Source organism: Polypterus senegalus, chromosome 8 (genome assembly GCF_016835505.1).
Source record: "Polypterus senegalus isolate Bchr_013 chromosome 8, ASM1683550v1, whole genome shotgun sequence".
Classification (NCBI taxonomy): domain Eukaryota; kingdom Metazoa; phylum Chordata; class Cladistia; order Polypteriformes; family Polypteridae; genus Polypterus; species Polypterus senegalus.
Window position 1 is genome coordinate 4,758,619 of NC_053161.1, and position 26,348 is coordinate 4,784,966.

The 26,348-nt window shown below is 37.5% G+C and overlaps 1 protein-coding gene across 1 annotated transcript in view; it reads left to right on the plus strand.

Annotated features, from left to right (window-relative positions):
- nedd1 (NEDD1 gamma-tubulin ring complex targeting factor) overlaps positions 1-26,078 on the plus strand; it is a 103,172-nt gene extending 77,094 nt beyond the window's left edge. Inside the window, exons 12-15 of the mRNA XM_039760626.1 lie at positions 6,529-6,706; positions 6,821-6,989; positions 19,832-19,898; positions 24,922-26,078. Coding sequence (XP_039616560.1) covers positions 6,529-6,706; positions 6,821-6,989; positions 19,832-19,898; positions 24,922-25,026 — 519 coding nt within the window. The 3' untranslated portion in view covers positions 25,027-26,078. The remainder of the gene's footprint in view (positions 1-6,528; positions 6,707-6,820; positions 6,990-19,831; positions 19,899-24,921) is intronic.
- The last annotated feature ends 270 nt before the right edge of the window (positions 26,079-26,348 follow it).

Genomic DNA, 26,348 nt, shown 5'->3' on the forward strand with positions numbered 1-26,348 from the left:
ATCATGGCTAGTCGCAAAAAAATTATAACATGGAAGGAGGATTACACCGAGTATGGCTTTACCAAATAGCGAATAAGTATCCATTATTCAAAATTAAAAGAAACATTTGAATTATAGTGAACCCTCGTTTATCACGGTTAATTCGTTCCAGACTCTACCGTGATAAATGAATTTTTGCGAAGTAGGATTCTTTATTTATAAATTGAATATTTTCACAGTTAGAGTATAGAAAACCTGTTTACGACCTTCTAAATACGTTTTTTAACATTATTAGATCCCTCTAGACATGAAATAACACCCTTTAGTCACCATTACACTCGTATTACCCAATATATTAGACAAAATAAGAGAAAATAAGACATATTACATGTTACAAATATATTACTAGACGCACTCGCCTTTTATCCTCAATTTTTATGCGCTCCATGTGTACATCAGGCATGTAAGTGTAGGGAATGAGAACATCAAAGTGCCCATTTATAACATCTCCTGAAAACCTAAGTTATTTTTTATCCCCTCAAGTGCCTGTCCAAAGTCGTACAATGTCAGCCCAAATCTGTACCGCTAAAGACGGAGTTTCAGGCACTAAATAAGCTATAGATGAGAATAAGCAAGCACCATCTCCCCTGATATTTGCTACGCGGTGAGGCATTTGTACTCCATCAACATTAATTATTTCCAGAGACATAATTTTGTCTATTTTTCTAGCGCATCACGCACAAAAGCAAGGGAACGATGACAGCACCAGAACTCTGCTCACATTGCGTCGCTTTGTACCTCAAGCCGCAAGTAGTAAGTCGGTAATAAGTGGATTACCGCTATGCTTTGCACTCACGGGACGGAAGGACAATCCCGAATGCTATTTTATAGTAGATTATTGAACTGTACATTTAATTGCACACAACCACTAACCTATGAAGGCACGACCTCAGTAGGAGAGTCTTCAGAGGTGGTGCAGTATCTTCAGCAGGTGCGTTGTTGTCTTCAGTGAAGAAGTACTTGGCAGTGGGTGTCTGGGTGTGTGCGGCTGAAGAACATCTTGATAGGCAGTTGCTGGCACTGTCTTTTCATATGCGTGAGGAGGCTTTTGTAGGGTATTGCCATCTTTAATCATATCCAAGAGTTTCACCTTCTCCTGGATAGTAATCATCTTCCTCCGGCGCTTAGATTTATTGTCAGAAGGCTTAGAAAAAGCAGCACGTTTAGGAGCCATCACAGGGCTTAGATAAAAGTTCTCAGAAAGCGCATGAATAGTGACGTAAGCGTTGTATGAGAAAAAAATCGCGATAGAGTGAAGCCGTGAAAGTTGAAGATATAGCGAGGGATCACTGTACATCAGTCTGTGTGTAATGAATGAATCTAATATACAAGTTTTACTTTTTGAAAAAAATTAAAGGAACACTTTGAAAACACATCAGATCTCAATGGGAAAAAGAAATCCTCCTGGATATCTATACTGATATAGACTGGGTAATGTGTTAGGAACGAAAGGATGCCACATCATTTGATGGAAATGAAAATGATCAACCTACCTACTGAATTCAAAGACGCCCCAAAAATCAGAGTGAAAAAATTATGTGGCAGGCTAGTCCATTTTGCCAAAATTAAATTGCAGCAACTCAAAATTGTATGCAGCACTTTGTATGGCCCCTGTGTTCTTGTATACATGCCTGACAACATCGGTGCATGCTTCTAATGAGATGACAGATGGTGTTGTGGGGGATCTCCTCCCAGATCTGGACCAGGGCATCACTGAGCTCCTGGACAGTCTGAGGTGCAACCTGGTGGCATTGGATGGACCAAAACATAATGTCCCAGAGGTGTTCTATTGGATTTAGGTCAGGAAAGTGTGGTGGCCAGTCAATGGTATCAATTCCTTCATCCTCCAGGAACTGCCTGCATACTCTCACCACATGAGGCCAGGAATTGTCGTGCACCAGGAGCCACTGTACCAGCATAGGGTCTGACAATGGGTCCAAGGATTTCATCCTGATACCTAATGGCAGCCAAGGTGCCTTTATCAAGCCTGTAGCGGTCTGTGTGACCCTCCATGGATATGCCTCCCCAGGCAATCATTAACCCACCACCAAACTGCTCATGCTGAATGATGTTACAGGCAGCATAATGTTCTCCATGGCTTCTCCAGACCCTTTCACTTCTGTCACGTGCTCAGGGTGAACCTACTCTCATCTGTAAAAAGCACAAGGCACCAGTGGTGCATCTGCCAATTCTGGTATTCTATGGCGAATGCCAATCGAGCTGCATGCTGCTGGGCAGTGAGCTCAGGGCCCATTAGAGGACATGGGGCCCTTGGGTCACCCTCATGAAGTCTTTCTGGTTGTTTGGTCAGAGACATTCACACCAGTGGCCTTTCATTAACACCACAGCAGCTGAAACTGATTAACAACCCTCTCTGCTACTTAACTGACCAGATTAATATCCCATAAGTTTCATTGACTTTATGCTATACTCTGATTAAAAAGTGTTCCTTTAATTCTTTTGAGCAGTATATATATATATATATATATATATATATATATATATATATATATATATATATATATATATATATATATATAATGTATATATACACACACTCACTGTATTTTAATTTATTTTATTGTCTTTTACACATAGCTGTGGCATGTACTACTATGAATAGCCAATCATAGACAACTGTATATCATTAGAATTGGCTGAAACTAAGCTGGTATTGCTTTTGATTGATTTGTGTTTTCACTGCAACAAACAACTCTCAAATATGGCTGTATCCCGTTGTTATGTATAAGTGGCTACACACTGCCCTCCTGTGTCTATTTAAATTAACAACATGCCTCATTCTCATTAGAAAATGCAGTGTCACTCTGCTTGCATTTTTTTTTTATAAGAAATTCCTCTTTATAGAATCACCTTAACTCAATAATATCTAATTTTGCATCTTTCTGATGCAAAAATTCGTCTTCTGGGATTGTTGTGCTTGGATGACCCACATTTCTTTGTGTTTTCTGTTCACAAATGTATATCCTAGCATTCTCCTGTACTGTTTTCAGCTATAGTCCAAATATATTACCACATTGCACTGTAAGCACTAGATGGAGTTTTTAAGCATTAAAATCCCCATATTTCAAAGCTGGTCTGACTTGTATTCGTAAGTGTAGCTTTTTTGCAAGGTGTGTATATATATATATATATATATAAATATATAATATGGTTGAATAGTTTACTGTCAAATAATTCAAAGGGTACGCAATACATGTTTCGCCCTAATTCTGGGCTCATTAGGCATACACACTCACTGCACCCCCTCTCGGGAATCGAACCTCGGACGTCAGCGTCAGAGGCGAAGCCTCTTTACGTTGTACCATGGCGTGTGGTTCGTTTATTTGACAGCATGAAGATCAGGATAGTTACATTCATGGCATTCGTACTCTAAATCACAATCTGATTGTATGGGTGGTTACCTACCAGGTAACGCTTGTGGTTGGTCTGCAAGCTGGCAAACAGATGCCGACTTGCAGACCAACCACAAGTGTTACCTGATAGGTAACCACCCATACAATCAGATTGTGATTCAGACTATGAATGCCATGGAAATATATATATATATATATATATATATATATATATATATATATATATATATATATATATATATATATATATATATATATATATATAATATAATTTTTTTGTTTACTTATACTGTTACACTTAATATTCATTGATTATGCTTAAAAGAAAAATAAAATTCTCAGGCATGCTTAATTCATTTACAGAGGATGTGGGGGTAGAGCCTATCCCAGCAGCGCTGTTCACAAGGCAGAAAACTGTCCTAGAGACTGTGTTAGAGTTAAAGTAACATCATGTTACTGTAATCTAATTACATTTTCCAGTAAGAAAGTAGAATAATGCGTCACACTTTAAGTTATTGACTAAATTAGAGTTTCTTTAGTAATGTTATTTGTTTCTAAGCAAATAATGTTTAAATGGTACATTATCTTTTGAAGGCCATAGACATTCCCTTTCACCTAGTGATTGAGGAGGAGAGTGTGGTTAGCTGATCAGCGTCCCCTGCTCTATTTACATGGCACATACATAATATTTTCACACAAGTGTAGAATACATTGAATTTTACAGTGTTGTCAGATCTGATGATGTATGATATTTTATTAAATTACATGATAGTTTATTTTAATTTTGGATTGTATTGACAGTAACATTTTATTAAGGGCCAACTAAAATTAAAAATCAACCACTTGTTTCAGGGAATGTGGGTGAGCAACAGAATATCACTATGAAAACCCAAGAAACCACAGGGAGAAAATGCAAATTCCACTAGTTGCAATATTATAATCATAAGAATAAATAAGTTCAATAATTATAGTTGGAAAATATGCAGAGGAAATTAAGTTTCATTTGTTTAATAATTTATCACAGGCAGTTGACTGGTACCCCATATGGTGTTAGCTCTGACCATGCACTTAATATTACAGAGACAGTTCCCACTTCCTTGTAATTTTGAATTGGAAGAAGTTGGTTCAGAAGACGGATGGATAGTAATTAATTTAACTTGTTTTTATATCTTGTTAGCAAGCAGCTCTGTTTTTGAGACATGCATTAAAATAGAAAAAAAAAATTTGATTTTATTTCAAGACTGAAGGTCTTTGTGGTTAGAATCCATATTTTGTTTACAATCAGGAAAATATTACATCTACTGTAGATGGGCTCACCCAGTTAAACCTACCTATCCTTCAAAGCTTTTAACCACCCATCACTATTGCAGTCATAACAAAACAAAAAAGGGTGCTAAAATATGACATCCTTCAGTCATGTTGTTCTAAATTTTTCCCCACATACAGTGGGTACGGAAAGTATTTAGACCCCCTTCAATTTTTCACTCTTTGTTATATTGCAGCCATTTGCTAAAATCATTTAAATTAATTTTTCCCTCATTAATGTACACACAGCACCCCATATTGACAGACAAAAAAATGAATTTTTGAAATTGTTGCAGATTTATTAAAAAAGAAAAACTGAAATATCACATGGTCTTAAGTATTCAGACCCTTTGCTCAGTATTTAGTAGAAGCACCATTTTGAGCTAATACAGCCATGACTCTTCTTGCAACAAGTTTTTCACACCTGGATTTGGGGGTCCTCTGCCATTCCTCCTTGCAGATTCCCTCCAGTTCTGTCAGGTTGGATGGTAAACGTTGGTGGACAGCCATTTTTAGGTCTCTACAGAGATGCTCAATTGGGTTTAAGTCAGGGCTCTGGCTGGGCCATTCAAGAACAGTCACAGAGTTGTTGTGAAGCCACTCCTTTGTTATTTTAGCTGTGTGCTTAGGGTCATTGTCTTGTTGGAAGGTAAACCTTCGGCCCAGTCTGAGGTCCTTAGCACTCTGGAGAAGGGTTTTGTCCAGGATATCCCTGTACTTGGCCGCATTCATCTTTCCCTCGATTGCAACCAGTCGTCCTGTCCCTGCAGCTGAAGAACACCCCCACAGCATGATGCTGCCACTGCCATGCTTCACTGTGGGGACTGTATTGGACAAGTGATGAGCAGTGCCTGGTTGTCTCCACACACTGAGGAGAGGCAAGACACATGACAGCCCGCATGGAGTTTGCTAAAAGACACCTGAAGGACTCTGAAATGGTAAGAAATAAGATTCTCTGGTCTGATGAGACCAAGATAGAACTTTTTGGCCTTAATTCTAAGCGGTATGCGTGGAGACAACCAGGCACTGCTCATCACTTGTCCAATACAGTCTCTGGAGAGACCTGAAAATGGCTGAGCACCAACGTTTACCATTCATCCTGACAGAACTGGAGAGGATCTGCAAGGAGGAATGGCAGAGGATCCCAAAATCCAGGTGTGAAAAACTTGTTGCATCTTTCCCAAGAAGACTCATGGCTGTATTAGCTCAAAAGGGTGCTTCTACTAAATACTGAGCAAAGGGTCTGAATACTTAGGACCATGTAATATTTCAGTTTTTCTTTTTTAATAAATCTGCAACAATTTCAAAATTCTTTTTTGTCTGTCAATATGGGGTGCTGTGTGTACATTAATGAGGAAAAAAAATAATTTAAATGATTTTAGCAAATGGCTGCAATATAACAAAGAGTGAAAAATTGAAGGGGGTCTGAATACTTTCTGTACCCACTGTATGTCTCAGCTGTCTGTTTTAATGCTTTTAATTAAATCTCTTCAGGCTTCCTGAAAAATGTTATCAAAATTGCAAATGTCCTTGAATCTAACAAATCATGTGTTTTGCTTTGATTTATTTCTGTTTTGGGGCAATAAAAATTGATGTATTTGATCTATTTATTAAATGGTTATAAGTAAAAATGTGTTTATTTTTATGAAGTTATAATTGATATGAAATGGTTAAAAGGGGAATGAGAGTACAATGTAACACATTATTTAAACTGTGGTGGCATTGTTTTGTGTAATTAAATCTCTTTATTGCTTGTAAATCATTAACTTCTTTCTGTTAACCAGTATTGTTTTGTTGTACTTGTGTTCAGTTGATCAAGGTGAATCGTGCCTTATCTGAATCAGCCAATTCAAGTGGTTGTGGTAACACAAGCACACCTGTGATGTCATCCATAAAAACTCTTGAACCAAATGAGAGGCTAGGAAAAGATTTACAAACAAAGCTCCTGTATGACTCTCCAGTAAGTGGAGCTCCTTGTGGTGGAACAGGTAAGGTGCATCATTCTCTACAAAATGCAAAACACCAGAGTGATCTGCTAATTTTAAAACAAAAAACTGCATAATGAAAAGTTTGATATTGTCATGGAATCAATGTTTTTCTAGCTTTGTCTCCAGAACCCATGTTGTCTGCTGCTCTAACAGAAGGTGTAGTCTCTTCATTATCTGAAAAGATAGCAGGAACTATTAACAACAATGGAAGTGGTCCTCCTCTGACCTCAATTCAGATTCATTTTATCCGAAAAATGATCCAGGAAACGCTGGAAGACTTCAGGTATACTTTCCTTTACTCTCAACATTATATGTTGTAAAATGAGTGGTAGTGATTATTTATCAAGCATTTAAAAATATTGAAAACGTGAAAACAAATTAGGCCCTGAATTTTCAGTTAAAATGTTTGATTTCCCTAAACAAAACAATTTGTTTAAAAATACTAGGGGTCTCTGCCCCCTGCTCGCTTCCCTCAACCCCTGTGCGGGCCCTAAGTGCTAGTCATTTCCAGGATCTGCTGCTTGCGTATGGGGAATCGTATGTACAATTTAAATAGATTATTTTCTTTTTTTTGGATACCACACTCCTTTTTGTTTCTGCCACGTGTATTGTTGAGGAATTTGCGCGTATGTATATGCTTTTGCTTTTTTTTATTAAGTTCAAAATAAGCCAGTACTTTAGTATTTTTTGTTTTCGCTACCTGTAAAGCTTCGGCTTCTTTGCCTTCTTTAAATTGAATCCTATTCTGACCTGGTAAGTGAATTGGGTAATAATTCAACAGAATGACTTCAACTGTGCAATCACAATTCAATTAAATGCCACCCACTTTCCATTGCACTGACATACCCAGTATCTATATATGGTCGAACTTCGTCCTGAGACTGTTCTTTGGATAAAGTTAACGCACACTCTATCGTGGCCTTTATGAATGTACTTGTAGATATACTTAATACTCATAACCGATGCACAATATTTGACATTAATGTGACAATTGAATCGTTTGAGCAAACGGTGTAATCATTGAATTATCGATCAGCACAATTTTACCATCTTTCTTTCCTTGATAAGTGTGTTGTTCGCGACGATTATCTTTGTGTCGATAATATGGAAAGCCAGCCTTAGTCATATCTGTTGAATTAACGAAATCTTTAGGAAATTTTTTAAACACTTTTTTTTTTTCTTTTGAGTCTCAACATACTGACTGTTTTAAATGAGGTCCGCAAGACATGTGTTTAATGTCTTTGTAGCATAATTCAGGTTAGGTTTCTCTGTTTGGAATTTCAGCACAGACAAACCGATCTACATCATCAGCAGTTAATAATTTATTTTGCAAAGTAACCAAGTAAAAACCCCATTTTTGAAATTCAATTGTATAAATGTACAGTGGGGCAAAAAAGTATTTAGTCAGCCACCAATTGTGCAAGTTCTCCCACTTAAAAAGATGAGAGGCCTGTAATTGTCATCATAGGTATACTTCAACTATGAGAGACAAAATGAGAAAAAAAAATCCAGAAAATCACATTGTCTGATTTTTAAAGATTTTATTTGCAAATTATGGTGGAAAATAAGTATTTGGTCACCTACAAACAAGCAAGATTTCTGGCTCTCACAGACCTGTAACTTCTTCTGTAATAGGCTCCTTAGTCCTCCACTCATTACCTGTATTAATGGCACCTGTTTGAACTTGTTATCAATATAAAAGACACCTGTCCACGACCTCAAACAGTCACACTCCAAACTCCACTATGGCCAAGACCAAAGAGCTGTCAAAGGACACCAGAAACAAAATTGTAGACCTGCACCAGGCTGGGAAGACTGACTCAGCAATAGGTAAGCAGCTTGGTGTGAAGAAATCAACTGTGGGAGCAATTATTAGAAAATGGAAGACATGCAAGACCACTGATAATCTCCTTCGATCTGGGGCTCCACGCAAGACCTCACCCCGTGGGGTCAAAATGATCACAAGAACGGTGAGCAAAAATCCCAGAACCACACGGGGGGACCTAGTGAATGACCTGCAGAGAGCTGGGACCAAAGTAACAAAGGCTACCATCAGTAACACACTACGCCGCCAGGGACTCAAATCCTGCAGTGCCAGACGTGTCCCCCTGCTTAAGCCAGTACATGTGCAGGCCCATCTGAAGTTTGCTAGAGAACATTTGGATGATCCAGAAGAGGATTGGGAGAATGTCATATGGTCAGATGAAACCAAAATAGAACTTTCTGGTAAAAACCCTACTCATCGTGTTTGGAGGAGAAAGAATTCTGAGTTGCATCCAAAGAACATCATACCTACTGTAAAGCATGGGGGTGGAAACATCATGCTTTGGGACTGTTTTTCTGCAAAGGGACCAGGACGACTGATCCGTGTAAAGGAAAGAATGAATGGGGTCATGTATCGTCAGATTTTGAGTGAAAACCTTCTTCCATCAGCAGGGGCATTGAAGATGAAACGTGGCTGGGTCTTTCAGCATGACAATGATCCCAAACACACCACCTGGGTAACGAAGGAGTGACTTCGTAAGAAGCATTTCAAGGTCCTGGAGTGGCCTTGCCAGTCTCCAGATCTCAACCCCATAGAAAATCTTTGGAGGGAGTTGAAAGTCCGTGTTGCCCAGCGATAGCCCCAAAACACCACTTCTCTAGAGGACATCTGCATGGAGGAATGGGCCAAAATGCCAGCAACAGTGTGTGAAAACCTTGTGAAGACTTATAGAAAACGTTTGACCTCTGTCTTTGCCAACAAATGATATATAACAAAGTATTGAGATGAACTTTTGTTATTGACCAAATACTTTTTTCCACTATAATTTGCAAATAAATTTTTCAAAAATCAGACAATGTGATTTTCTGGATTTTTTTTTCCCCATTTTGTCTCTCATAGTTGTGGTATACCTATGATGAAAATTACAGGCCTCTCTCATCTTTTTAAGTGGGAGAACTTGCACAATTGGTGGCTGACTAAATACTGTTTTGCCCCACTGTATGCTCTGATTTGACTGAACACCGATTCAAGTTCTTCCAATAAAACTAAGACTTTCTGATAAAACAATCTACTTACGAAAGTCGGAATGTCCAGAGCCGGTAATATAACTAACATAACTGTTGCTCTTGGACTACCTTGTTATGATGATGGTAATATTTCTACTTTACCTACTTTGAATTTGTTGGAACTATTGATATTTGAATTTTGAACGTAATCAATTAGACCTTGCATAGATTCTGCTCTAAGTTTTGCTTGATTCGATATAATAAAGAAGAGACGATTAGCTTTGACTTTTAGATACGCATTAATAATGTAATGTTGTGTTAGACGTTGAGATGACAGAAGTGTGTTAAATACATTGGGACGTATCACTAATTTTGACCCGAAATATTGTGTGGGTGTTATTCGTTTTTCTGAATTCGTGTGTTTCATATTATACGACCATCCTGTTTCACCATCTGGGAAAAGCAAAGGATAGAGTAAAGGATCAATATTTGGCACATTATTAGACAGAAACGACAAATTGTGCTGTGCTTTTGGATAAACATGAGTATTAACTCTGTCTTTGATATCTCCTTCTTTTGAAACTGTTATCGCTGACAATTTGTCAATTTGGTTTATTATATATGCGAGTGTGATCTTTCCGATTCATATAGAAATCCAAGAAAACTTCTTTATCCGTGTTTTGCAGAAAAATTTTGTGTAAAGTGCGATAATTTTGGACGCATGGATTTGTATCCATTATTGGTTGTAGAATTTATAACACGTCCTATTGTTTTAACTCTTTCGATTCTATGTTGCATCGCTTCTCCGTGATCATAAATATAAACCTGACCGAATTGTGGTTTCTTTGAAATTAAACCTGTTATAGCTTTAATTGTTGCAGGGCCACAGATTCTTATAGCATTTGGTCCTGAATCGTGTAAATCTACATTTTGAGCATTGAATGATGCAAACATGAACAGATTATTGCAGATTCTGATATTTTGCCTGTAGTGTTTGTGGATTTAACTTTCACCAAATAAGAAATGTTTTAATTCTCGCGGATACGCCTCTTCATTGGGAAGAAACACTACTTTTCTCTGATGGCAACACGAGTTAGACGATCGACAAGTCTCCAACTTAAACTTTAAAGCCAAACAATATCTGCATACTTCTGTCATGTCACCTATGTCTATAAGTTCGATCTCTTTTTTGCTGTTCCATTATTTCACCGAGTAATAATTTCCATTTGTTAGTGCTAATGTAATGTTTGCTATTAGTCTTTTGATACTTTCGAATTTTAGTACTTTCATAATCTCTAACTTGCTCTGCATGTGTATCACGCAAACGTTTTTAACTCTTTATGATGTTATACTTTGTCTTTGTCTTTTATTTCCGACCCTGCTTGGACCTGCTGGGCTTTCAATTCCCTTGGTCCGGGCTGATTATTACTTTCTTTATTTTCCAAATTTGCACTTAGATTATTATTGTTCTTTTTTGAATTCTTTTCTCTCCAACACTTTTGGGCTTCTTTTCGACACGCTGCCTTTTCTTCTTCGCTTAGTCGTTGACATGTCATCAAGTACGTATAAAATTATTGTCCAGAAAAGGACTAATTCGAAGGAAACAAATAGATTGTATGTCATGTATTAAAATGAGGAAAACGTAAAAATTTATAAGAGCTGAGAGCACAGGAACTGTGTCTGACAATAGCATTCACACGAATGATAGGTGAGTGCACCATTGGCATGGTTGCAAATGGTTAAGAGGAGGGCGGGACTTGTCAAAATATCTTGGCAAAAAGTCTCTTCTCGCGGGACTTGAAATTATCTCTCTGAAAAAGTCTCATCTCAGGATTTCCTTTTATAATAGAGAGATATATAGTGTAAATAAATATAAACAAAATTTTAATTTTAATAATTCACTATAATTACTGTAACTCAGTTTTTGAGTGCTCCTGTTTAGCATATGAAGTATAAATAAAGGAATGCTTCAAGAAAAGGTGTTCAGATTGTAACCGCATATGAGCCATTAAAGACAGCTCTTAGTTAAAACTGTATTGGACAAGTGATGAGCAGTGCCTGGTTGTCTCCACACATACCGCTTACCGTCCTTCAGTTGTCTTTTAGCAAACTCCAAGATAGAACTTTTTGGTATGTGTGGAGACAACCAGGCACTGCTCATCACTTGTCCAATACAGTCCCCACAGTGAAGCATGGCGGTGGCAGCATCATGCTGTGGGGGTGTTTTTCAGCTGCAGGGACAGGACGACTGGTTGCAATCGAGGGAAAGATGAATGCGACCGAGTACAGGGATATCCTGGACAAAAACCTTCTCCAGAGTGCTAAGGACCTCAGACTGGGCCGAAGGTTTACCTTCCAACAAGACAATGATCCTAGGCACACAGCTAAAATAACGAAGGAGTGGCTTCACAACAACTCTGTGACTGTTCTTGAATGGCCCAGCCAGAGCCCTGACTTAAACTCAATTAAGCATCTCTGGAGAGACCTAAAAATGGCTGTCCACCAACGTTTACCATCCAACCTGACAGAACTGGAGAGGATCTGCAAGGAGGAATGGCAGAGGATCCCCAAATCCAGGTGTGAAAAACTTGTTGCATCTTTCCCAAGAAGACTCATGGCTGTATTAGCTCAAAATGGTGCTTCTACTAAATACTAAGCAAAGGGTCTAAATACTTAGGACCATGTGATATTTCAGTTTTTCTTTTTTAATAAATCTGCAACAATTTCAAAAATTCATTTTTTTGTCTGTCAATATGGGATGCTGTGTACATTAATGAGGAAAAAATAATTTAAATGATTTTAGCAAATGGCTGCAATATAACAAAGAGTGAAAAATTGAAGGAGGTCTGAATACTTTCTGTACCCACTGTGTGTGTGTGTATATATATATATATATATATATATATATATATATATATATATATATATATATATATATATATATATATATATATATATATACACACACACACACTTTGTCTTTGACAAATCAGCTATTTTAAATATTGTCAGACCAGTGCATGATTATTTTATCAAATCATTCTTTTATCCTTTTATGCACTTCAAGACATACCTTTAGTCACATTTCCACCCTTCTCATTTCTTGTTGTGAAGAAAAAAGATAAACTTAGACCCTTACACAAGTTATGTTTTATCTCCAATTTCCAAAGTAATCTAATTGTGCAAACCTTAGAAAGAAAAAAAAAACAGTTTCATTGTTAAAAGTTGTATTGTCCCTCTAAATCTACTAGTGCTGTGAAATATCATTAAAGTCCATTTTTCATAGGACAGTTTTATTTTTTTTTGGGTATGTTCAGGCTGTAAAATGTAAGATGATTTGCCTAACAAAATAACAATATGCTTTAAAGGTGGCTGTACCCTTTGAAGTTTTGTAATACCCAGCTATGAATGCCTTAGTACAACTCCATGATTTTCAATCTTAGATGTCTAAACTCTCTAATTTCTGAGATAGTTCTAGTCTTCAGTATTAATTCTAGCTGGCAAGGGTTTCATTTAAAGATTTTAAATAACTGTTTCATTTAATGATTTTAAATAATCTCTTTACAGCAGGTGAAAAGGGGGCGAGGTATGATTTTCTTTATAAAGTACAGGTTTTGACCAGAAAATATCCTGGTCTTGTTATTTTTGTAAGCACTTTTTGTTTTGGAGTTTGTTATTTACAGTGTCCGCCTAAATTTCCTCTTTGTCTTTTGGTTTAATCCCACATTTTTAAGACAAATAGGTTAATTTGATTTAGAGCTGCATGGTAATATCAGATTAATATATGTATCAGCAGATAATGGGTTAAAATAATTTTATCGACATCAGGCCTAGATTTGAGCGATAATTCAAACCAATATTTGATGACGTATTCACTGTGTTCCGGATGAGCAAAACGTTTAGGCAATGCTGAGTTACTGCATGAAAATGTCTGTGGTGTGGAAGTTTTTCAAAGTAAGTGAGAGCGACATAAAATATGCCATTTGTAACACTTGTTTCAACTAATGTCTTTGCACGGAGGGACCAAAGTGTGAAATTTCAATATCACCAATTTAATTTTACGCTTGAAGACACCAAATATGCAGAATACCCTCAGAGCAAAAGAGGAGAATCCTATGGGACCATACACAAAACCAAAAACTGCAGTTGCTCACCCTGTTGTTCAGTTAGATGAAAAATCTGAGAAATTTGATAAAATAGCCCTAAAGCTCAAACAGTTAGTGCAAAGGTGATGTAATTTATTGCTCTGGAAAATCGTCCATTTTCTGTTGTAGAAGATACAGGATTATCGAAGGATGGTTAAGCACCTTGAGCCCCATTACCTGATACTCAGTCATTGTTATTTCTCTGAAGTAATGCTTCCAGAGCTACAGCATATTGTGGGAAGACATGTGCTCAAAATCCTTGCTATGTCACAGCCATAAGCTTTGCCACTGATATATGGACATCTGATATGAGCCCAATGAGTATGTCTAGTTTGATGGTTCAGTCGATCGACCACAGTATTAATTTACAGAAAGAAATCTTGCAGGAAAAAAATGCTCTGGATCAAACATGGCTGCGGCACTCTCTGTGGTGTCTCAAAGAATGTTTGAAATATGAAAAATACTCAAAGAGGATGTTCATGTAGTACTATGAGACAATGCACGTAACATTGCAAAAGCTGTGGAGGAATGCGGGATCCTAAGTTTGCCATGTATGGCTCATACTTTACAGTTTGTTGTGAATGATAGTGCACTATCTCAGTGACACAGATATAATAGCAATTGGCAGAAAAATAGTCAATTTTAAAAATTCACAATTGGCCAGCTCTCATCTCAAAACTATACAAACTGAACTTGGTATGCAGCCGAAAATGCTTCAGCAAGACATTTCATCTACATGGAATAGCACATTCAATGTGCTGCAAAGCTTCCTGGAGAAGAAACGAGCCCTTGGGGCTTATGCCTCAGATTTTGAATTACCTGCAACACTAACGCCTAATCAGTGGGGTTTGATTGAGAACATAATCACACTCCTAACTCCATTTGACCAACTGACAGAAGAAAGTTGCCAATCTGAAGCCTTGTCTTCTCAAGTTATTCCCTCAGTTAATGAATTAAAATGACTGTTGACTAAGAGCTCTCATACTGACTTCAGAGTCAAAACAAGTAAAAGCACTGTCTCGGGGGCTGTAAACAATTGTTTCATTGAGATTTACACAGAACCCATGTACTGTGTTGCCACTATTGTAGACCTGAGACACAAAGACCGCTATTTTGATGCAGAGGTAAAATCATTTGTCCTGAAAATGTTGCAAGCTCAGACAGAACTTGCATCAAACAAAATGAAAATAAGTGACTCACAGTAGATTGTCCACAACAGAAAAAAGCCCGGGGAAATGCATGCTCTTCGAAATGTGCAGTGAAATTCTTGAAGTGAACACAGTGACGTCTTGGAAAAACAGCCAGATGGCAACAAAGGTAAATTTAAAAAAAAAGAAAGAATAAGTAAATACAGTAATCCCTCGCTATATCACGCTTCGACTTTTGCAGCTTCACTCTATCGTGGATTTTATATGTAAGCATAACTAAATATATAACGCAGATTTTTCTCTGCTTCGCGGGTTCTGCGGACAATGTGTCTTTTTACTTCCTGTACATGCTTCCTCAGTTGGTTTGCCCAATTGATTTCATACAAGGGACGCTATTGGCGGATGACTGAGAAGCTAATCAATCAGAGCACGCAGTTAAGTTCCTGTATGCTGAATGCAGTGTTAACCAGGAAGTCTCGTCTCGCTCATTCAGCATCAACATGTTTCACTGTGTAAAGAGTTAACTTTTGTGCTCTTTTGTGTTTATCTTTGTGCATAGTCAAGCCCTTCATTATGGCTCCAAAACAATCTGCTCCTGCTACTGCTTCAGGGGCCGTGCCCAAGCGCCAACGGAAGATGTTAACGATTGCCGAAAAGGTAAACGTTTTGCATTTGTTGAAGGAAGGGAAAAGCTACACCGCTGTAGGACGCCATTACAGCATCAATGAGGCTACGATTCTTTTTATTTAAAAAGTAGGAAAGGAATATAAGATCTACAGCTGCAGTGTCCTTTTAACCAGGGTGCAAAATGAGTTGTAAGTGGATGTAATAAGGCAGTAGTCTGGATGGAATCTGCTTTAGGGATTTGGATTGAAGACTGCCAGAAGAAGAACAACGGCAGTGCTACACAATCGCCTGAAGTGGCTCCTTTAGAAGGGCTGTAACGCTCTCCTTTGTTGTGCAGTAAAATTAAACTCATTGTTATCGGACAAGTCATCGTGTCATTGTTGGTGAGTAACCATAATTAATTTTCTACTTACAGTACTTAGTACATCTACGTACGTTTAGTGTCACTGTATACACATTTACTGTATACTATTTTTCTTGCATTGTACGTATTTATTGCTGGTGGCCTGTCTATTGTAATGGCTGTAACATATGTGATATCGGAGACACTCGATATCTTTAAAATAATATTTAGGTTTTACTGTATATAAATAGTGTGTCTATATACATAATTTCAATTAATCTTACCTGATATCTAAGAGAATAAAAAGGGATTATGCCGTATACCTCTGCGGGGAATATTTATAAACAGTGTGGGAGAGTTTATAAGGGCTTAAAATATATAAAAATAACCATACAAACATATGGTTTCTACTTCGTGGATTTTCACCTATCACGGGGGTCTGGAACGCAACCCCCGGGATCGAGGAGGGATTACTGTAGCTCTAAGGCGATCTTTACAGCATTATTATACGTACAGTAATCCCTCGTTTATCGCGGGAGATAGGTTCCAAGGCCGGCCGCAATAACTGAATTTTTGAGAAGTAGGGACACCATATTTATTTAATTATTTAACGTGTATTTGGATGTTTTTAAACCCTCCCTGTACTGTTTACAACCAACTCTTTACTCTATTAATAACAGGGACAACTGTTAAGCAATATGAAATCGGTAGATAAGTTTACAGTTACTGTATAGCGAAGTACACGTAGCTATATATGACATGATGAATATGCTGTGCAATAAAAATGATGACGATGAAGATGATGAAGACTTTTACTGCGCAGCCGATGACTGTATTTTACGTCTCTTCAGACGGTGGTGCCATTTCCTGGGGCACCTGTTCCACGGTTTCTGAAGGTGTATCCGTTGTAGTAGTAGGAACTGGCTCTTTTTTGCGAGGCTGCAAAAGCTTTGTGATCGGCAGTTGCTGCCGCTGCTTCTTTTTCCGGTTGAAGAGCAGCTTGTAGGCGGTCATGACGTGGTTGACCTTGTTGCAAAATTGGACCGATCGAACCATATCGTCGTCCCATTCCTGCGACCACTCTTGCAGATCCTTAGCCAGTCTGTGGGATCTGGGCATCAGTCAAAGCACCAATCACGGGCCCGATTAGAAAGCGGGAAGCTGTGATTTGTCGTCTCCCTCCCATGTACCAATCACAGCCCGTGTTACAACGCACTTAGTCACTGAACTTGTTTTGTTGTTCTTAGACTAGGAAATACTACTATATTTAAAAACCCGTGAAAAGTGAACCGCGAAGTAGTGAGGGATTACTGTAATAACTAAGGCTGTCAAATCGAATATCACTATTCTAATGTAATTCGAATGCATAAAAAATCTTGGAATACGAGAAAAAATGTAAAAGGACGGTTTTTGGTTTTACCTCGCATCAAATTTGGCATTGTGTTACATAACACTTGCTGTGCAATATTGTGGGATTTTACAGATCTGTTTTTGCTCATAACTTTCTAGGATCAGCCTATGAGTATTTCTAAATTATTAGTCATTAGTTAAAAGGTCAGCATCCTCTGTGTTAAACACACCCCGTTTTCATCTAGCAACTGAGCTAACTATAGCCTGTGCTTCTTTCTGTTATATTTTTGTTTGGTTCATGTAAACTTAGTAGTTTTGGAAATAAACACTAATTTTACAGCTTCTTTTATAAGTTACTTTGAAAAATGTCTTCTAAATAAATGATTACAATACACAGTAATATTTAAAGACCAACACAAGTCAACATTTAATACATTAGTTTAATTTGTAAAACATATAAAGGATCACTGCGCTTCAATTTGTTTACTTTAAAAAAGAGACACTGTGATACAGGGACAGAAAAAAAGTCTGCATTTCCTTTGTTGGAGTAAGTAATTATGGACAATTTTGTTTATGAACATTGTTGTTAGAAAGTGCCAGTACTGTGCGTGCCTTATTTCTCTTTGTTTGCATTCTCCATCGAGATCTTTTCAGAGTTGCATCGGCGGCAAGCCGCTGCAGCACTGTGAGCCTGCTGTTGCCCCGGTAACAGATAAAGTCTTTCTCAGATGCAGTGATTGTGCTTCGGGATGCTGTTTGGTGTGTCGTCCCATTGGGGGAGGTCACAAAAGATTTCAGAAACCTCACAACAGTGACTTTGCTTTTTTTTTAATGAGTGGCGCACTAATAGGAATAGTTCTTGAACGAGCATCTGCCATTTCTATAGGAGGGTGACAATGAGTTAAATTCCAATGGCTGTTGATGAGCAATAAGCAAAAGGTATCACTGAAAACCACAGAAAACAAACACAGCAAAAAAACAGTACAAGAAAAGTTTGAAGAAAGAATTTTGTTCTTGCAATGTTTGGGGATTGTTGCGACCACAGAACTAACTGCACTGTGGACAATTCATTCAGGCATTTCAAGGTCTTTTGGACACCTCATTGTAATGAAAGTATGTGTTTGAATGTATTTCGTAGCAACAAGATTTCTATAGAATCTGCCATATGGGGAACCTGTTGGGACCCTAAAAATACTTTGTTGTAATGAAAATTTTGTTATAACGATAGTCGTTGAAACGGAATTTCACCTGTATAAAGGTTCTAATCTTAATCTGACAGCCCCGGTAAAAGCCCAAATGCAGGTCTATCTTTTAGATATGAAAGAATGCACTGAAATATAATGTTGTGTATGTATGCCTGATATTTGTCAGGTGTAGGGATTTCTGTCAGAACCCCCAATCCCAATGAATGAAAATCCACTGAAATACTGGAATAACAACTGGAGTCGGTTTCCTACCATTGGCAAAGTAGCACGCAAGTTCTTGTCAGCCCCATGTATTAGCATGGTCAGGAAGAGATTATTTAATGAGGCTTCTAATGTGATCAATGAAAAAAAGAAACAGGATTTCTAGTGACAAGGCTGAGATGCTCTTGGTTGTTAAGAAAAGCCTCCCCCATCATGCTAAAAAAAACAGAATAGAATGACAAACCTCCAGAAAAAAATTATTGTTCTTATTTATTTCCTTACTGCTATACACTTTTCCATTTTTTCAATTTTTATCTTCCAGGTGTGGTTAGATTTATTCCATCATAAACAAAGAAAAAGTTATTATGTAGTTTTTAATACTACAGCCTGTAAAACCAAGAATGAGATAGCCAGCTAAATGTGGCTGAACAGAAGCCATTTATTTTAACAATAGTAAATAATCTGCAAATGTTATTCTTAAGTGGTATTGCATATGCTGATGTCTTTGTGTTGTTTTTCCCTTTTTTCAATTTTCATTTTTTCAATTATTATTTAATTTGTTCTATAAAAAGAAAGAGAATTATTTGAAGCAAAAGTGCGCAAAACTATTTCCCATATAACCAAAAGGTAGCCAGCCAAATGTGGCAGATGTCATTTATTTTTAATGATTGAACATGGTATTCAAAATTGTTATACAAAGAAATGTTACATTTCCCTGTAATTTTTATACAGAAAGATCAAGTCTCATTTTTCACTGTATCTTATAAATGTGTGTATTGGAACCGGCAGAAAAGTACATAGACATTATCAGATTTTGGCATTAGCCCAGAATTTGATATGATAGGAGTGCAAGTTGGCCTTTTTCTATGTAATGTATGGGTGTGTGCCAGAGACTATCCTAGGATATACTGCTGTTGCATCCAGAACTGTTTCCCACTACATGATTCTTTATTGAAAAATGAATTATTGAAAGAATTTCTCTTTTGAGTCTCTAATAGAATATCCAGCATAGCCAAGGTTATATCCCTTGTTTTTGCTTTAGTCTTTAGAGAATCCTGAATGTGAGTGTTAACAATATGAAATTTTCTGACTTGTGTGGTATTGTCTTTCAACAGGGAAGCCTGCCACAAAGACATTGTCAACCTGCAAGTGGAGATGATAAGGCAGTTCTACATTCAGTTGGTAAGGAAAGTGGAAAATCTGAGCTCTTGAAAATGTCAGATGGGCACTTAAGTGTTGTGTTCTAAATATAGACCTGCTAGTCTGTGTTTACCTTTATTTACTTAAGATTAAATGATTACTCGTACTATTGGACCTTGTTTGATGTGTTTCATTTGTTTCAGAAATTGAGTGCTAATCAGAAATAGAAGTATATGAGCATCATCAAAAGCATCTTGGTGGTTTAAATACACTTTTAATAGCTATTCACAGTGTTGAATGTATGCATACTTTTAGCTGTCAATATTAAGTACAATATTACTTAGACATATTTGCATGAAAAACAAAAAGATAGAAACTTTTCTTTTTTTCTAAACAAGAAACGCATAGCTGTTCAAACCTACTTTTGTTATGTAAATGACATGCTTACAGGTAAAAACAACAAATTAGAAATGTTCAAACTAAATGAGATTATAATAAAAATCATTTATGCATATTAAATACAACCTGGTGTATAAAACGTAAATATTACATTTGCAATGTTGTGTCAAAACTCCATGGATCTAGCTTTAAATCTTAGCCCTCTCCATTTTTAAGATTTGTGTATTCTCCCCATTAACTCATGGATTTTCAAAGAGTACTGCAAGTTTTGCTTACATTAACTAAATGTTCTTGTAAGATTAACTTGCAAAGCTCAGTTTGTCCAGAATGAATCATAGTGGTAGTGCATAATGTATATGTTGTATTGACTCCTTGATGCATAGTTCACTAAACTATGGATCGCAAAATAGAGTGTGGGTTGGAGTCTTTTGGTTCGCATAGGGTCATGACACAATGTTGTACTCAATGGTGACGTGTCTCGTGATGGGCTGCCGTGGGAAATTTAAGCAATTGACAATAATTGCTATCGGCGGCAATTCTCTATAGGGGAAACCAACTCTGATAGTCGTCATGGACTTGGTCTCAAAAGCACTAGCACACAGTTTAACAAAGTTTTAAAAAAATTTAAGAAACACTCCCTTAATGGAATAAACAGAATAGATAGAAAACTTGTTCACACACAATTTAACACAATTTTCAGTTGTAAATCAAATTCATTAAGTCCTTTTCATTTTAATTTACTATGCTAACATATCTCTAATTATTGCTAAACGTAAAACAAACATTGCACCGTATTAATGAAAGGGGTAGCTCTGTGTGTGTGATTGAGATTATATATACTGCTCACAAAAATTAAAGGAACACTTTTTTTATTGGGCCTGGCATGACATCAATTAAACCTGTCTGATAATTTTCTGGTTGGTTAAGCAGCTGAGGTCATTGTTAAGCTGTATTGGTGTTCATGGACTTAACGACAGGTGCACTAAAGTGGCAACAATTAGAAAACCCTCAAAACAGGACTGGTTTTACATGTGGAGGTCATTTCAAGTTCCTCCCTCTTGATCTTTTTTGGCTGGTTTTCCACTCGTGCTAGTTTTGGCTTGAGTAATCATCTCTACTGGCAGTATGAGGCGATTCCTTAACCCTACAGAAGTTGCACAGGTTGTCCAACTTCTCCAGGATGGCACATCCACACGTGCTGCAGCAAGAAGGTTTAATGTGTCTCCCAGCACAATCTCCAGAACATGGAGGAGATTTCAGGAGACTGGCTGTTATTCTCGGAGAGCTGGACAGGGCCGTAGAAGGTCCTCAACCCATCAGCAGGACCGATACCTGCTCCTTTGTGCAAGGCGGAACAGGCTGAGCACTGCTCGTGCCCTACAGAATGACCTCCAGAGGGCCACTGGTGTGAATGTCTCTACCCAAACAATCAGGAACAGACTTCATGAAGATGGCCTGAGGGCCCGACGTGCTGTAGTGGGCCCTGTGCTCACTGCCCAGCACCGTGGAGCTCGACTGGCATTTGCTCAAGAACACCAGAATTGGCAAGTCCGCCACTGGCGCCCTGTACTTTTACAGACGAGCAGGTTCACCCTGAGCAGCTGTGATAGACGTGAAAGAGTCTGGAGAAGACAAGGAGAACGATATGCTGCCTGCAACGTCTTTCAACATGACAGGTTTGGTGGTGGGTCAGTGATGGTCTGGGGAGGCATATCCATGGAGGGACGCACAGACATCTACTGCGTAGGAAATGGTGCTCTGACTGCCATAAGGTATCGAGATGAAATCCTTGAACCCATTGTCAGACCCTACGCTGGTGCAGTAGGTCCTGGTTTCCTCCTAATGCACGACAATGCCCGGCCTCATGTGGCAAGAGTATGCAGGCAGTACCTGGAGGATGAAGGAATTGAAACAATTGAATGGCCTTCACGATCCCCTGACTTAAACCCAATAGAACATCTGTGGGACATTATGTTTCGGTCCATTAGGGGCCGCCAGGTTGCTCCTCAGACTGTACAACAGCTCAGGGATGCCCTCATACAGATCTGGGAGGAAATGCCACAAGACACCATCCGTCGTCTCATTAGGAGCATGCCCGACGTTGTCAAGCATGCATACAAGCTCGTGGGGCCACACAAGATACTGAAAAGCATTTTGAGTAGCAGAAATTAAGTTTTTGAAAAAATGGACTAGCCTGCCACATCTTCATTTCACTCTGATTTTAGGGTGTCTACACAATTGAGCCCTCTGTAGGCAGAAAACTTTTATTTCCATTAAAAGACTTGGCATCCTTTTGTTCCTAAGACATTGCCCTGATATTGAGATCTGATGTATCTAATGTGTTTCTTTAAAGTGTTCCTTTAATTTTTGTGAGCAGTGTATATATATATATATATATATATATATATATATATATATATATATATATATATATATACACACACACACACAGTTGCAATCGGAAATAATCAATTGGAATCAGATTATAAGGATTTACTGAGTTTTTTCTTTTCAAAAAGACAGATTTTGGCTTGGATTACTTTTTTTATCAGTTGAATGATATCAAAAATAAACAAAGAAAATGTATTATGTAATATTCTTGAGTAATAGGATTTTTTTTAAGCCATGGCACAATAATTCAATCCCTGTATTGTTGTTTTAAAACCTTATGCTAGTTTTTGTTGTCTAAAGTGGTGTTAAAACGTAATTAAGCAATTAGGAACTTTTATAATGATCCTTAATTTGCTTCATCTGTGATGCATAAATACACCCCACCCATAAATGCGTTCAAGGTTAGTTGTTGTCACGGTTAAGAGCTTTCTTTCACAAAAGTTGAGAGATTAAATTATTTAATTGCAGCTAAAGGGCATTAGGTGTAAAAAGATTTCCTGGAAGTTTAGCATTCTAGGAAACACCATTTGGAGCATTATAAGGAAGTTTAAAACTTATGGTACAGTCACAAACCTGCCTGGCCATGGTAGAAAACACAAAATTTCATTAAGAGTCCTAGTAGCTTAATCGGGACAACTAAGAGAAACCCTGTGTTACAGCAAAACACCTACCTACAAGATGACCTGCTGAAGGCCATAACAAGAGTTTCAGTGGCAAGTACTAGAATGAACACTGAACAGTCAAGGACTTAATGGACAGACTCCAAGAAACACTCGAGTATTGGCTACAATGAACATCAAAGGTCGACTAGAATATGCTAGGAGAAATTTGGATAAACCTGTAAAGTTTTAAAAGACAATTCTGTGGACTAATGAAACCAAACTGGAACTGTTTGGACCAAGCAGTATGTCAGGCGTGAGAAAGCCCAGGCTTATTACCAGAGGAATGCCATTCCCATGGACAAGCACAGAGGTGGGCTATTGATGATGTTGAGATGTTTTTCTGCTGCAGTAACTGGTTGTCTTGACTGTGTAAATGGCTTGATGGATTCATGAAGTACCAGGCCATATTAAAAAGAGTAACATGATGCCTTCTATTGGGAAATTGAGCCTGGGTGATCATTGGACTCTTCAGCAAGACATTGATCCAATGCACACCTCTACCTCATCCAAAGCCTAGTTGAAAAATACATCCTGGGATGACCTCCTTAATCCCCAGATGTAAATGGCAAGATTTAAAGAAGGCAGCATTAAATTTCAGTGAGCCGTGGGCTTTTGCACATGGAGAAAGAGTAATGATTCCAATAGAGAGATCCAAGAAGCTTGACAGCACTTCCCAAAAATGCTTATCAGAAGTTAGATAGGCTAATGGATGCTCCACACAGTACTGAAGTTGCACTGTGAATAATAGTCCACATGCGCATTTGTGAAAAGAATTACATTTTTTATTTGAACTCAAATTTAAGTCAAATTATGTTCTCAGAATAGCTCAAATATATATCAATAGATTTTCTTTTGTTGTTTAATGAGACGTTTTTTGTATATTTTACTTTATCTTGAATCATACCACTATAAGGTGGTGAGGGTGTTGAATATTTTTGATTGCAACTTTGACCTTTTGAGTTACCTTTTTTCCCTTTTTCAATTGTTAAGTGTCATGAATGTCGCAGTATAAAAATTGATTGTTTTGGGAACATTTTTTAAGGAAATAATAAAAATGATTATCAATCAGTTCATGGTGGTAGGTACTTGTATGGTAATGCGATATTGTGTATATTTAATATGTACAGTAATCCTTTGTCTGTGTTGTTAGAAAACTGTTAAAATTATTGTAACTAAGTGGTGATTCACCCTTACCACATAACACACACACACTCCAACCCCAAGATCTTAACCAAAAGTTCCTACAGACAATGATAGAACATACACACTTCTCATAGCACATGATACAGGATTCAAACACAGGCATCTAAAAGTGGGAGGCACAATGTAACCTCTGTCTATAATTTACATAAATGTGGTATACTCTTTTAAATCATGATGAAGTAGACATACACAAACCTCTGAAAAACACCCGCAACTAATTTAGGGATCTACGAGTACTTTGTTCAAGTATTAGATTATTATAATTCATAAGATACCACATAAAGTTGAAACAAATTGATTTCAGTATATCAGAAGTATGTAGGTGCTTGTTTACATGTATACATGTATACTAACAGTTTTTAAGATTATTACTTAATCCCTTCCTCTGTTTAATTTTCTTATTTTTACAGAATGAAATACACTGTCTCATTGAAAAATATTCAGTTAATGACACTCTAGTTGCTGAAATTGAGAAGCTGAAGGAGGAAAACAAAAGGCTGAGGGCAAATTTTTGAAAATGAATACATTGAGTGACTTGAGATACAGAGCAGGACTCTACCTGCTTCCCAACATGGTCCTAGAAGAGGCCCTGCCAAACAAGTCCTGCCTCCTGAAACTCTACCCTTCAAAGTGGCGAGAAGGAAAAGGCAGAAATTCAAGCAGGAAGAGAGACAGGGTTTGCTCTGTTCACTAATCTTCCTTGTCTATTGATAGGCTGAACTTTCTAACTTGTGTGCTACAGCCGGTGCCTTGTTTTAATGGTTCTGGTTAATACAGTGAGCCTTCTATGCAAGGGTGTTTAATAATTTAATCTCACCCCTATGTGTCTTTGTGAAAGAGGGTGATTTTTTTTTTTTTTTTTGCATTTGTAAATGTTTGCATTATCTTTTAAATGTGTCTCCTGAAACTATTAATCAATGGTTGCACTCTCTTGGGAGACTAAGGTTGTGCCCTTTCTACCTCTTTTATACCCAGACTTTCCCGCTCTTCCCATTAAATACCTCTTGTGAGTCCGAAGAAAGTGTCCTTACTTTGCCATGACAATATAGGCTGTTCTGGTCCAATGATTTTCTTATCTTCTAGCATTTTTGCAGAGATTTTTGATACGAGTCTTCATATCTTCTGGATTTTTTTCCCTGGAGCAGATAGGATTAATGAAAAATGTATTGGCTTGTTTTAAGACAAAATAACATGTTTATCTTCCAAAGTTAACTATCACTTGCATAAGCTATCTAATGTTTTCACTTTGTGCTCCTGTGGATTTCAGTGAGCTGACAGATCTCATTCACTTAATGTCAACTTTGAAAGACTAGCTGATTGCTGCTTTTCTTTTGTATTTGCATTATGAATGTGTACAATACAAGGAGGTGCCCCATGTGTCACGTTACAGAGTTGTATGACTAATAAGTTATTTTCCAGAATTTAATGAGCCAATTAGAGTATTGACAAGTTGAAGCTCAGCTCATGGCTTTTTGTGACCTGCTCCACCAAGAACTTGTGATAATGATAACAAGGTGAAATAGAACTAACTGTCAGTGATGCCATGGAGAAACAAAACAAATTTGGAGCACATCAACATTACAAAGTGTATTTTAAAGTGTGTTTTTTTTTTATTATAATATTGCCAACCTCATTTTATAGGAATTCCAGAACTTGACCATATGTAATTGCTTTTTAGCAAATCAATTTGTAATAATTCTCCATACCTGTTTACACACCAGAAAAAAAACTGTTCTCCTAAAATTTGGGGCATATCCATCTGAGCAGAATAACTTTCCTTGAGTTTCAACCAGACTTATCTGCTGAGTGTTTTGAGTTAAATATTGCTGAATCTCTT